This window comes from Euprymna scolopes, chromosome 2 (assembly GCF_053919585.1).
Source record: "Euprymna scolopes isolate OS-2025 chromosome 2, ASM5391958v1, whole genome shotgun sequence".
NCBI classification, from domain to species: Eukaryota; Metazoa; Mollusca; class Cephalopoda; order Sepiida; family Sepiolidae; genus Euprymna; species Euprymna scolopes.
The window spans coordinates 25,550,183-25,565,389 of record NC_136483.1 but is presented as its reverse complement, the minus strand read 5'-3'; the positions used below and the strand labels follow the sequence as shown (position 1 = coordinate 25,565,389).

General features: G+C 32.7%; 2 protein-coding genes across 2 annotated transcripts in view; both read right to left on the bottom strand.

The window, feature by feature from the left end:
• LOC145303404 (peptidase inhibitor 16-like) overlaps window positions 1-14,421 on the bottom strand; it is a 56,891-nt gene extending 42,470 nt beyond the window's left edge. The window contains exons 1-2 of the mRNA XM_080144724.1: window positions 14,262-14,421; window positions 343-505 (exon numbers count right to left, since the gene is read on the bottom strand). Coding sequence (XP_080000850.1) covers window positions 343-486 — 144 coding nt within the window. The 5' untranslated portion in view covers window positions 487-505; window positions 14,262-14,421. The remainder of the gene's footprint in view (window positions 1-342; window positions 506-14,261) is intronic.
• Window positions 489-15,207, bottom strand: part of LOC145303398 (cysteine-rich secretory protein LCCL domain-containing 2-like) — a 97,985-nt gene continuing 83,266 nt past the window's right edge. The window contains exon 6 of the mRNA XM_080144712.1: window positions 489-505. Within this exon, the coding sequence (XP_080000838.1) occupies window positions 489-505 (17 nt within the window). The remainder of the gene's footprint in view (window positions 506-15,207) is intronic.

The following is a 15,207-nucleotide window of genomic DNA, read 5'->3' as shown; positions in this document are numbered from 1 at the left end:
AGCAGCTAGATCGGATTGCAGCTTTTTGAGCACTATGATTGGAATGCCATCAGGTCCAATTGCTTTGTTGAATCAAGATACAACAAATACAGTAACATTTACATTTTTCAAACTATATACGTTGACAATCAATTGCAAGAAACAAAAATTAGAGAAGAATAAACATTCGCACTCTAAAGTTATCAAAACGTAAAATAATCAGATATTTAACTTTTTCAATAAATATATAATGCATTATAATAATAAATATAATATAATAATTAATAATAATAAATGTTGCACTTAAAAGAAAAGTAAGATTTGATCTTTTTGGTGCCATATGTTCTGTAAATAATGGTTTACCAGTTTCATCATGTTAGCAGCTTTCTCGCCTCTTCTCAGCTTATTATGATAATCCAAAGCGAATTTTGCGTCTTTACCAAGCGGCACTGTTTTTGCTTGAATTAACTCTGCGATGCCAAACATCAGATACAATAAGAAAATCATCTTCAACTGTTTTGAGATTCTGAAATAGAAAGATATGAAAAACGAATTAATTATAATTGATTTTACTTGTATTTATTGTTGATACGAAATTAATAAACATTTTTTGTGAAAAGTTATCTCGATATTGAAATTTATTATTAAAATTTCCAAAAAGTATCCATTTTATAATTCTCACAATGTTTCATATCCGTATTTCATGCTTCTTGTTTGAATATTTAAGACTTTACACTTTTGCATTTTCACACATTTAAAACTAATTATGAATTATCAATACATCATTTTTTAAAAAAAAATTTTTTATTCAATTTTCACCCCAAACAAGGCACAGTACCACTTTGAAGCAGGGGGCTACTATTAGGGAATCAATTAGCAGGGTCATTATGAAGGGAGAAGAGTAGAAAGATGTTTGTTAACATTACACTTGAACTTCTGCATATCATTGCAGTTGGGAAAGCAGAATCCCGGAAGGGAGTTCCAAAGACCCGCAGTTCTGGGGAAGAAACTATTGGAGTAAAAGGCTTTCTTGCACCTAGGGATCTCTACTGTAAAGGGATGAGACTTAGTAGCTTGTCGGGTTTGTCGGGGGTAGTTACGTCGGGGAGGTACAAGTGTTTGCAGTTCGTCAGAGCATTCACCATTAAAGTATTTGTAGAACAGGCAGAGGGATGCAGCATCTCGTCGATGGGACAGAGGTTGAAGCCTAGATGACAGTTCAGGACCTATCAGGTTGGCGACTCTTTTTTGAACCCTGTTCAGGAGCGAGAGACAAGCAGCAGATGCACCAGCCCAGATGTGACAACAGTACTCCATACATGGGCGAATGGTTGCCTTATAGAGGTATAGGATACTGGCAGGCGTAAGTAGTTTTCTAGCACGGTAGAGGGAGCCAACCTTCCTTGCAGCAGCCTTGGCAATGCTCTTAATGTATCTATTCCAGTTCATATTCCCTGTAAACGTTAGGCCGAGGAGTTTAAAAGAAGTACTTTCAGGCAATGTGTTCTTGCCCATTGCTATTGGTGGTAGAGAAGGTTTCTTGTAGTTATTGAAGGAAACAAGCTTAGTCTTAGCAGCATTGAATGTGATCAACCATTTTTGTCCCCATTCCACTACGGATTAGAGATCATCCTCTAGTGTTTCTGCCATTTTCTTGGATATGTGTTCATTTGTTTTCCCCTCATATCTGTTATAGAGAGTGGTGTCATCGGCAAATATACCCATCTCCGAAACAATATTATCAGGGAGGTCGTTTATGAATATCAGGAATAATAGAGGTCCAAGGATAGACCCCTGAGGTACTCCCGCATTTATGTCATATTGTTTGGATGTATGTCCGTCGAGGACAACTTTGATTTTTCTATTACTTAAGAAGGATTTAATTACATTATGAATTCTTCCAGTGATTCCATATGATCTAATTTTCCTTAGAAGACCATCATGCCATACCCTGTCAAAAGCCTTAGATATATCAAGGGCCACCGCTCTACCCTCCCCTGTTTTATCCAATGAACGGTATATACGTTCAGAAACTACAGTTAAGATATCTGCTGTTGAACGGGCTTGCCTGAATCCATATTGTTTGTCAGTCAGGAGTTTAGCAGCTATTAGGTGCTGGACTAGGGCTTGATTAACTAAGGACTCAAATATTTTGGCGAAAAGCGGGAGGAGGCTAATGGGGCGATAATTTAGTGGGTCAATTCTTTCACCAGAATTCTTGAAGACTGGTACCACAGAGGCGGTTTTCCAGCAGTCGGGAAAACAAGATTCGTTAAGGCATTTATTGTAAAGTTTAGACAGAACTGGAGCAACCTCGGCAGAGCATTTTTTTAATAGCACAGCCGGGATGAGATCTGGTCCACATGCTTTTTTGGTTGTACTTTATTAAATGGACTGCGCTTATATACCGACATTTAATATATATATATATAAATAAGCAATTCTATGTCAGTATAAAAATAGAAAGGAGAACAATGTATAATATAAAATCTACAATTAAGTAACAAAACCCATATTTAAAAAAAAGATATAACTGTTAGCTTTAAATTTTTCTTTCCTCTTTCAGAATATAATAGTCAACCATATGCAGAACATATTAAAAAATATTTTTCCAACATGTCATGGTCTATAAAGGAAAACGTGGAGTGCAAGCCAAATTCCGGAGAAATTTTCAACGTCACTATACGCCATCAAAGAGCCAAATTTTTGACAAGGTACAGAAATTCAAAATAGTCTAAGGGGATCTTAATCGGGTAGGACAGTGAGTACTATGACAGAAATGAACATTGATAAAAAACGAGACACAGTGACGACGTGTACAAGTTTGCCTCCAGCGTTACGGTGCCCATTCTGAGCATAATTTACTCAAAAGATAACTTTATTCAATGCGATCAACATAACAGAAACCTTGAATAATGATAATTCAAAGGATAAAGTCTAAAAAGTATCTTTAAATTTTATAAATGTGGATATAATTTAATAAATAATGGGCTCTGTTTTTTTTCTTGTTTTTTTTTGGCCGAGAGGAAGTGCTTCAGCCTGAAGTTTTATACCTAGACATATAGTTAATAATATTATATACGTATATCGGCGTTGCTCGGTGGAAAAATGGCAGAAATTTAGAACAGATTTCATTGAAAGAAATCCATTCACAAATTAAACTGTGATTCTATAACGCATTATCGTAAACTGAGCTCATTTTGTTTTGTTTACTTTTATAAAATGATCTGTAAGTTAATAATTCAGATCCCAACCGACCAAAAAGCAACCTTAATAAGCTTCCAACTCACCGCTATAAAAGAAAGTACATAAAAAATGTCCAGTTTATTACAATATGTTTTTTTTCAAGTCCAACGTAAACAAGTTCTTGATGAACCGTCCCTTTAAGTAACCAAATTTACCAAATTCCTACAACTAACGATTACTATTATATTGTCTCGTCGTACACTTATTAATCCTTATCTTTTAGTGGCCCTTTGTAAAAAAGAATAAATATTTCAAACAATTATGAAACAATAAAGAGAATAGTTAAAAATCGAATTATTTAACTTTTTAAAAGTTTTTTTTTGCAGGACTGGGTTCAGAAATTCAGAGAGTTAAAAAATATTCAAAGTCAAAATTGTAAATGTATTTGAAACACTTTTTTTCGGGTACGAGGCATGAAGATAACTTATCAAGATAACAGAAACTTTGAACAATAATCATACAAATGCACATGGTTGATGTCTAAAAAAGTTTCTTTACATTTTACAAATATTAATAAAATTCAGTAAAGTTTATGCGGGTTATGTTTTATTTGGATGACCACTCTTCTGTTTGTATTGGTTCACTCTGAATTTTCAAAGGGGAAAAAAACTCTTGTTCATTTCAAATGCGTCTTTTCAGCTAAAATCCTGATGTATTATAATTTCTTTGCATTTAACAGACATTTATGATTATACAAATTCTCAAAGTGCTCAGCTCTTCTTATCTTATACACGTTCATAAGTTAATAACAGCAAACATTTGGCAAAAATATGCATATTTTGCCCTGATATGCTGATGACATTAGTTTAAATGTAATAAATAAAGACTGTTACATCTTTATATCAATAGAAGACTTTTTAGTAGCATTCGTACATTTAATCAGATTCAGGATTTGGAATTTTTAAAATCGCAACATTTGGGGGTATCATAATCGGTATCTGAAAATGTATGCCTATTTTTCGATGCTAACCCGTTTCTTTTAATTTGGTTCTTTTGTTTGCTTTAAATTAAAACTTAATTTCCTGTTGTTGATACTGATAATAAAATGATAAATCTTAAATCTATTGATCAGCCCCCACATATCTATTGTTTATCTTTCCAATATGGAGTTTACAGTAATCCTAAAAGAAAATAACAAAGAACAATTCTCTGTCTAAATAAATGAATCAGAACTGAAATCGGCAATTGTATTTAAATCGCGAATTTGGAACAGAATCAATAATAGTATCAGAATTGGGAAAAATATTGGAATCGTCCTATAACTACATTTTAGCCCACTGAAAACGGGCACATGTTATGGAATCAGTGTTTTATGCCAAATTGCGTATGATTAAATTTGTGTTTATGTTTGAATTAATTACTAAGCCCTATTATTCCTTAGCTATTCCTAGAACAGATATATTATAACCGGTTTCACTTATCAGAACAAAGGTCCATGCACAATCACAGCTATAGTTTATAATAGAAAAAACTTACAAAGTAAATATGGTATTGTTCTGACTAATACATATTAAACATTATTATTCCCAAACTGCCTATTGAACGGACACCATAATAGTCACTCCCTGCACTTTATTACGACAAAAGTCTCTAGAAAATTTCAGCCAGAGTGGTGCAGTAGTTTCTAAGAAAATGTGGAATGGGTAAATAGAGATTAAGGGAAATATAATATAGAAAATGATTTATTTATTATTTCTTAAGACTTCACTTTAATAAAAAATCTATTTTACTTAGGTTTCTTAAAATTATTTAAAGGGAGTTTTTTAGTTTAAATTTCTCTCTGTTGGATAAAATATATATTCAGCTTTTCTGTTTTTCTTAATTTTTCGTTTCGTTTTATCTTAGAAAATTGTTATTTTCTCCCGAATGCCAGTTTAAGGACGTCAATTAGACAATCTTTAAAGTTTGGATTTTTCTCTTTCTTTATCTTAACGTAAGATTTCTTTCTTCTTTACTCTTCATTTTATACATTTTCTATTTTATTTCTCTTGTCGCTTATCTACTCCTTCCTCTATCACTACTTTTCGATTTTTCATCTTCTTTAATGATCCTCATTATTATATTCTCTTATGACTTTAAAAAAATTCTAATCTTAATGTTCATTTGTCGGTTTTTGCGTTGTATATCCTTATATAGCTTTTCTCTTTTTCTAATGATAAGCATTTAGCTTCAAAATACCATAGCCTTAAGAGGGATTTTTTTTACATCTTCTCTCATTTTAGAGCTCATTGATCTAATGATGCATACAATTCTATGTAACTTTCATCATTTTAATTTAATATATATATATATATATATATATATATATATATATATATATATATATATATATATATATATATATATATATATAAACTTACAATTAAGCCCAGCTTTGCTTGGGCCCTATGTACTGTTCATAACTTAATCACGTGTTAATGCACTTTATGTAAAATTTCAAATGTTTAAACCAAAAATTGTCTGAGTAATTTCGTAGAGACCGCAAAGGTATTTTTAAAAATTTTGACTCCAATTTTGACCCCTTAACATTTATTATTTTGGTTTCAAATCAAAATAAAAAAAAGTTTTACGCATGTCCAAGTTGCCTACATCTAAAATCTCAAGTCTTTAGATAAAAAATTGGCGGAGAAATTTGGTAGAATTTGCAAAGGTAATCTTTTTCAACTTTTACCTTTTGGAAACCAAATTTTCCCCTAAAACTGAATCCAATGCTTGCCGCATGTCTGAATACCTGTTATGCATAAATTTAAAATTTTAGACCTAAAATCGGCTGAGTAGTTTGATAGACACCGCAAAGGTCGAATCTTTTATCCTTAGACCCCCTGGCAGCTCAAATTTTAGACCTAAACCGATTAAATAGCTTTCCCTGTCTCTGAATACCCTTTATGTGAAATTTCAAATGTTTAGACCAAAAATTGGCTGAGTAATTTGGTAGAGACCACAGAGGTAAATTTTTTAAAACTTTGACCCCAATTGTGACCCCGTAACATTTATTTTCTTTTGCTCATATAAAATTTAAAAGATTAATCCATGTCCAAGTAACCTACATTTAAAATTTCAAGTGTTTAGACCCACAATTGGCAGAGGAGTTTGCAAGAGTTTTCAAGAGTCAAATCGTTGAACTTTGACTCTTTGACAGCCAAATGTCTGGCCAAAAACCGAATAAAAAGATTTTTCCAAATCTCAATACCCCTAATGTCACATTTCGAGTCACTAGACTGAATATTGACAGAGTTATTTGGTATGGAAATGTACACACACAGACACACATATACATTTTCACCTTTATAAACATATACATATATAAGTTAATTATCCAAATACACATGTTTCGTCATTTACAGCTATGAAGGGCGCGGTGGATACTAGAAAGCTGATTGGCTTACTAAAATTTCAATAGAAGATGTGCATATAACAACGACAAACAACAACAGAATTCGCGATTAAACCTGAAGAGTCCTAGAGTGGATGAAACGAGGAATATTCAGTCTAGCTTAATCGCCATATATATTTTATAACTTACTATATATATATATATATATATATATATATATATATATATATATATATATATATATGCGTGTGTGATCCATGTATATATATATATATATATATATATATATATATATATACATGTGTGTGTGATCCTGAGCAACTTCTGATCACCCTGCTTGTAATAAATATAACATAGATACCAACATAAAACCTCACTAAAGATGTCGTTTCAGGTATTATACACAATGTCGTTCTGAACTACAAAGTACAACTTACAGACAGATTTTTTCACTGCTTTTTATGCATGTGGATATGATGTTAATTGCTTCCTGCGCTTAATCCCAACTCATAAATCAATTAGGAAATAATTTGAAAAATAAAACAGTAACACTCCTATAAATGAATTATATACCGAATGCAGAAACTCAACACCAGTAAAGCAGTATCAATTTGATAGTGAACTGCGTCATTAATAATATTCGTTTGTAACTATTTAATCATTGCAAACATCACTCCTGCAATGAATATATTATGAAAGACAATGAATAATCAATTTTTTTTAATTCTTTAAATATTCCTCGATAAAGAAACAGAAACTTAAAGCCAATTGAACTGACATCGATGACCTGCATTAATGATATTTATTATCTGAGTCAATGTAATAAGTCTTATTAATATGCATTAAACCAAATTATGTTTCGTACTACTGCAATCACGGTAGGCTCTCTCTAACGTGCTAGAAAATTACGCACCCCTGAGCAAATTCTATATCTCTACAAAACTACTATTCGCTCAGACCTGGGTTTGTGCATCTACTGCAAGTCTCTTCATTTTAGATAGGGTCAAGAAAAAAGTCATAATCAAATACGCCCCACTTTATCGGCCAAGCTCTAACCTCTGTCCCATCGCTGCAATCTTGCATGCATGTCTAGTTTTATAAGTATTTAAATGGAATGTGTTCTTATAAATTTATAGTCCTTGTACTACATCGGCATGCATGCTTCCGACTAACTCGAAAAGAAGGAAAATTCCACCCCTTCACTGTTGATATCATTAGATGTCAGAAAAGCTTTCTATTATAATAGTGTCTTCTTTCGGATTGTTAAATTTCAGTAAAACTTCCCTGTCTCCTGCTTACCTGACTTTATTTACATGCAGAAGTTTGAATGTAATATAAACAGACATATCGCAACTGAATAATCCCCTGTTAGCCATGATCCCAAACTGTAGACCCTTATGTCCAATACGCCTTATTTGGGGATGAATAAGAATAAAAATATATTAAAGGATAAATAAATGAAAAAATGTTATTTTTATGTCAGTCCCTACTTCTACTTTTAGACCAAATTTTTTTATATTCATGTGATTTCCTTTCATTATATTTAGGCCAGTTTTAAACTCAAATAAAATAAAATTCATACCTCCACAAAATAGGACAAAGGAACACGTTAATTAAAGGTTAAATTACTTTTGCCTTCTAAACGCACGCTCATTGGCTACGGCAAATGGGTATTTGAATAACACGAAATCTGATTGGTTGCCTAACAAAGCCAGTACCACAGGGACATAAAGAAAACACGTAAAAACATCGATTTTATGCAATAGCTAGATGAATCCTCATGAGAATGAAACTCTGAAAATCTGTGTAGCTTAATTGCCATATATATATTTTCAACCCAGTTCTTTTTATGTATTGAACCTGTATCGAAGTAAATACTGAACATGAATACATAAAACAATATATATATATATATATATATATATATATATATATATATATATATATATATATATATATATATATATATACATATAAAATTTACAATTTAAAAAATCTGGAAAATGTAAAAATTTTAAAACTTAAAGTATATATCTAAATATTAACACTAAAATTTATAAGAAAATACATAACAGATGAAAACGCTCAATAATAGAAAGAGCATAGGTATATCAAAAGAAGTTAACATTTTGTACGTTATAAATAACACATAACAACATTTAGTTTTCGAACACGGAATACACAGTAAACGCAATTATTTCTTTATTCAAGGAAATCTAAAAGAATGGCTCTCATCCTCAGAGAATAAACAATAAGCAAAATATATAGCGGTGTAATTTAAGAGTAAGCAATATCTATAGAGTCGAGTTGATTGGAAACTTGATTGAAATTCGAAAATTCAGTTGCGTTTCAGTAAATGCAGTGGATATATGTCTATGCAGATCGTATAGACCTATATTTCTAAGTTAAAAGTCATGTAGCGTAGAAAATTATGGTTTGATAGGTAAAAATAATTTAGTTTTAGGGTTAAGTGCTAACATTGATATTAATATCGAGAGAAGAATAGTATTCCGCGATTTTCTTTCTATAGCCAGCAATTGAAAAGCGAAAATAACTGGGGAAATTAGGCTAATACTTACGACAGGCGCGAGAGATATTAAATTTGAGATTTTCTGTGAACTTTTAACTGAATAAGAATTGTTGTGGTGTGTATGTAAGTTGTGGTGTGTGTGTAAGTTGTGTTGGTGTGTGTAAGTTGTGGTGTGTGTGTAAGTTTTGGGTAGAAGTCTGATGTAAAGAAGTGGAAATAAGCATGCTTATATAGATACAGATAAATACATATGTATAGACATACACAAAGAAACTATGTATATAGATAAACACCCATATATACACATACATCCACACACACACGTATATATATATATGTGTGTGTGTGTGTGTGTGCGTGTTATTTGTTTGTTTTTTGTTAGCGGTACTTATTGAAATAAATTCATTTGTTTATATGGAAGGGCATTTTTACCTAAATGCGAGTTGAGAATAATTTTCCCTTTGACCAGTTTGGTACCCCCAAATGGGGAGCGGCATATTCAGTTTTTTTTTTTAAATACAATTATCCACTTACACGTGTTTCGTCATCTACGATTCATCAGAATGGCTGAATCTAGCGAGATTCTATAAAATTATATATATATATATATATATATATATATATATATATATATATATATATATATATATATATATGTAATAAAAGCCGAACATAACACGCATATATAAACACAGCTAGAATATTAGGGACAGTTTTAATATAAGGATATAGAATTATATTAGCATAGATGATAATAGATGGAGCGCGAATCTAGATTGAACTTACTTCAGTTTTGGGATTGAATTTTAAGACATTTAAAATTAAATTAAAAGCGTCTATTTTAGATTAATGATGTTATATTATGACGTAAAATCTTTATATATAGACACGTTAAATTGTGTGAATTTCGATCTATTGCAAAGTTAATTATAGTTTAAATTGGTCCGCGCTTAAGTTTAAAAAGTAAAAGGGTGGAACGATAAAAATATCGCCCTGATTCTAATGTCCGTTTGATTAACACAGTTTTTCTTTTTTGTTGCCGATCATCTGCTAGTTGGCCAGTTGTGTACAAATCCTGAAATCGATAGGTGGCTTCGATCATGTCTTAAAGTGACACAATGTTCAACGAGAGATACCGGAGATACGCCGCTATAAAACTTATGCTCTTACCAATCCAAGTTATGACAACAGGACCATTTCCAGCACCCTTAAAATGCAACGCTGGATTGCCACATATAACAAGGACACACCCAGGGTGTTGAAAACAAAGTTTCCGGCCACGGTCATTGTCCTTGGTGTGGATTAAAGTGAAGGCCATATCATGTCACCTCACACATTAGTGGTCGGCTTCACAAGTCAACACGAAAGTGTACCTGGATGTGCTGAAGAGTGTGGTGGTCTCCTGGTGCAACCTTAACCGTAACCTTAACTCTAACCCTAACCCAGCTTTGCTTCAGAAGGAGTGATACGCTTTTGTATCATCCTCTCAACGCCACCTACCCTTCGATCTAAACCCGCTAGACTACTTTGTTTGGTCATACGTCGAGAACATCACCAACATGACATCCCACAACAACAAAGCCAGCCAGATCTCCGGAGCTCCCGTTGGCGTATATTGAAAAGGCATACTCCCAGTTCTGGACCCGTACCAAGCGAGTGATTGGAACTGAAGGCGACTACACTGAATGTATGTCAGCTCTAATCAAGTTACCTGAATAGATGTTTTCAATCCCAAAATTTTAAAATACAGCTGTAGTGTTCTTTTCTTTAGGGTGACAATTTCATCGTTCCACTCTGTTGTTATTTTAAAGATAACTGTAAAGGATACTTATCGATTTAGAATATATTTTATCATCGAACAGGAAGGAGTAAGCTGATTATGTTGATTAGTGTAAAATAATATGGCTTGAGGGATTATTATACACAATTTTAAGAAAGAATTGAGGTAAGTAAGATTGTCAAACGTAAATTTATATACCTGGGCGGATATTTTATGGTTTTAATCGATTAAAACGGTAGACGTTTGACGACAAACACTGGTATTATTTTCCCTGTCTGTAGAAAATAAGGTTAGGAGAAAGATGGGGGAAGAACAGTAAAACTAATGGTTTATATAAGCGTATGTATGTTAAATAGCAGTAAAACTAATGGTTTATATAAGCGTATGTATGTTAAACAAAATGTATGGGTTTAAAAAGGTTTAACCATAAGGAATATCTCTGGGGTAAAATATTTAAAATTTTATTTATAAGGGGATCCGTAGTTAATAACTATGTGAAAGCATAACTTTAGGCATGGTTTGTTAAAATATTATCAGTCATCGATATATCTAAAGGTTTAGGGGGTGCATGGATCACTATTTGATTTTCAATTCGTTATATCTGATTTTTCATGTGCTTACAATGTAAAATAAGTTAATTTTTCAGGTTATAATAGTTTTATTCTGAGAGGAAGTAATTATGTTTACTGTCTCCGATATGCAAAATCGGCAGCCTGGGGTATATGATTTAGACTTCCTAAATATAAACCTATTTATGGAGAGAGATGTTTTTCAAATAAAAATGCTAAATTAAGATGTTTCTTTATTATTATCATTGCTGTCATTATATATATATATATATACATATATATATACATATATACATATATATATATGTATATATATATGCGTATATGTGTGTACGATGGATTTTAAGACGATATTAATTTTCTAACATGTACATATATACATACATATTATGTGTAAACAGCAAAATTCTAGATAGTCTATACAAGAATCATTTTGCTTAGTGGTTTTTTCACTGAGGATATAAACCATTCTTTGAAACTCCATGAGGTAAGAAAATAATCATCTTTCTTGTGTATCATTTTTTTTAAATACATATTATGAATTGTAATTTACAAATGTTAACTTCTTTTCATATATATCCATGTATGTGTGAGTGCGTTCGTGTGCATATGGATCAAATAACATTCTGATTCCATAATTAAATACAAATAATTTTATCTTTTGCAACCTAATTAAGGCGAATTGCCACTTGCACGAAAGCGATTACTATTTGGGATCAGGTCTAACAGGAGATTGTGGGTAGTTGGGTAGTGACATGTCTGTTCACATCGCATTGAAACTTCTGTATATATATATATATATATATATATATATATATATATATATATATGATGATTGCAACGTCTTATTAGTCCCTCAGACACTTAAAGTGCATGAGCCCTAAAATGACTTCCATCGCCACAGGACCATTTTAATAGAAAAATGTCTGAGGGAGTATCTATACACAGATGATGGTACGGAATTTTAGCTTTGTACGACAGCTCTCTCTCTCGGTTCAAAATGTTGATATCCAGCAATAAGCAAGAGCAAGGAAGCCAGCAACAAGTTAAACTGCAGACCAGCTTAATGCGGGTACTGGTCTCCCGCTTTATGGTTTTTTAAATCAGAGATTTACTTCTCCTAGAAAGATTACCTTCACCACGGCTTACTGGAACCCTTTCCACCCCAACACACACATACATACACACCAACACACACGGTGCTAGTTGGCTGTTGACCCGGAAAAAGGGTTCATTCGCCTTTTGAAAGGTCTTGTTTTTAATCCTTCAGAGAGACTAGCACAGGTCTGGTGGGGGGACCAGTTTAGTAGCCGGTGTCTCGACCATGAGGCAGGTCGTACTGGGTTACATGCTACCAGTAGCATATGATATGACTTGACATATATATATATATATATATATAATGGGTTAAGAAATTCCAACGAAAGAAAGATGTATATTTAAATAAGTGGGTAGTCACCAACAATGTGTATTTTTTAGCATTATTTTATTATTCCGTGTCTTGGTAATAAAATAGTGTTAAGAAATACACATTGTTGGTGACTACCCCCTTATTTAAATATATATATTTAAATATATATATATATATATATATATATATATATATATATATATATATATATATACCGTACTTTGGGGTAATTGCGCCAACTAAAAAAAGGTCTCTTTGTATGCGTGGTTGCCAAAAGAGCACCAGTTGGCGCAATTGCCCCGGACTTGGCGCAAAGTAAGGTATATCAACTGTGTACCCAGTTGAACGAGTTATTTAAAGACATGTCAAACTTCTGTTAAGAAGAACCAATCATATATATATATATATATATATATATATATATATATATATATGCGTGATGATTACCTCTCATATACAAGAGTTTGTTCTTTATTAAACTGTTATGAATCTGTATACATGTGGGTTGCTCTCTGATCTTTGATGTATACAGCAACACTTCAGAGGCCGATAATGATTTTAATGCATCTAAAATTAAGTTTTTTCTTTTTACATCATCAACGCCCTGGCCTCCAGCTAAGGAATGCACCGTGCTTTGACAAACTTCTGGGTGTGGCCATTCACCTCTGATCTGAAATGGGGCACATACATCAAATCTGTTGACAAAATTGATTGGGTTATTGTACCATTCAAGTAGATATCTAACTTCTGATGTAAGCCAAGTGTTTCCTAGAAAGGAGTACTGTTGCCACATCTGGGCTGTAACTGCTCCAAATATCTTATTTTGCCTTAACAGAGTTGGAAACCAACTTCGGAACCTGATTATCTGCAACCTCTTTCCCACAGTAGTGATGCTACCAGCCTGTCTCTACTCTATCGTTATTTTCGTGGCAATTGATCGCTTTAGCTCGTCTATGGTCTTCCCCTGTCAAACCTTCACAAAATCACTCGTCTAGTTACAACCACTGTCAACAATCTCACCCACTCTCTATATGTACCTAAATATAAACGTGAATTCCATGAACTAAGCTTATTTCCTAGAACTTCTTTCCCGTGGATCTCTGTTCCGCTGGTCTGCTTTCCAACTTACTACAATATAGCTGTCCTCAAGTCTAATATAAACAAGTTCTGCTGAGCTGTCTCCGTAAATAATGAGATTAAATAAAATTTTCACTACCAACGACTACTACACTTGCTTGTCTTGCTAACTACCTAAAGGCCATGAACCCTTAACCGCAAGTGATCCTCGGGCCTTAATAATGTGGTAACCCACTTTTTATATATATATATATATATATATATATATATATATATATAATGTCGAATAAAATAAAGTTTTCGCGCTTATGATAAATATATATAAAGATACTGACCTGTAAATTGTTCGAAGTCGTTTTTTCAATTATCATACATAATGTCGTCCTGAAATATCAAGTACAAATGGCAGACGAATTTCATTCAATCGTTTTATTCGTAGACATATATCCTCATTTGTCACGTGCGCCTTATCTCAATGAATTAATAAAACATATATAAAAAATAATTAAAACACTCCTACAAATTAATTTTATGAAAGAGACAGAAGGATTTATTTGCTCATTTCAATTATACGTCAATAAAGGGGAAGTAATTCGAAACCAACTTAACTCTCATCGGTGTTTGAGTAGATTGCGTCATTATTAATATGGATCTGAGTTTAATGAGTGAACGAGTCGCTAGAAGGCTTTTCATTGCATTATAAGCATCAGAATTTTAATTGAAGCAAATATAGTTTCTGTATCTTTCATATGTATTAAACAAATCCAATAATTCTATACTAAAGTTGGCTTCACCTACCAGGTTTCGAAGCCGGTTTTGAACTTTGTCAAGGCACAATGGGAAGGTCTGAGTAGCTTAAACCCAGATGTGGCAACAGTATTCTTTTTCCAGCACGTACTTTACTCTTAGATAAGTAGAGACTTGCATCGGAAGTGAGATATTTACTTGAGCAGTAGAATGAACCAACCATTTTTTCCGGTAACCTTGGCAATGAATTGCTTTATGTGCTCCATAGACATATTTATAAGTCAATATTATTAAGATCCTAAGATCATCTCGAGTGGTTTTGTTCACAACGATCTGTCAATGTAACCTCCGACGTTCTACATGTGTATCTTCTCGAAGTCGAGAATCTTTCTTCTAGTGAAAGCATGAATTAGTGAAATGTTACAGTCTTTATCGACCGTCATCCGATTCTCATTCTCCTCCTTAAAGATGTATGGTACACCACACACTCAGTTTCTGTAGACTAAAAGGCCTAACAGTATATTCATGTAGCTA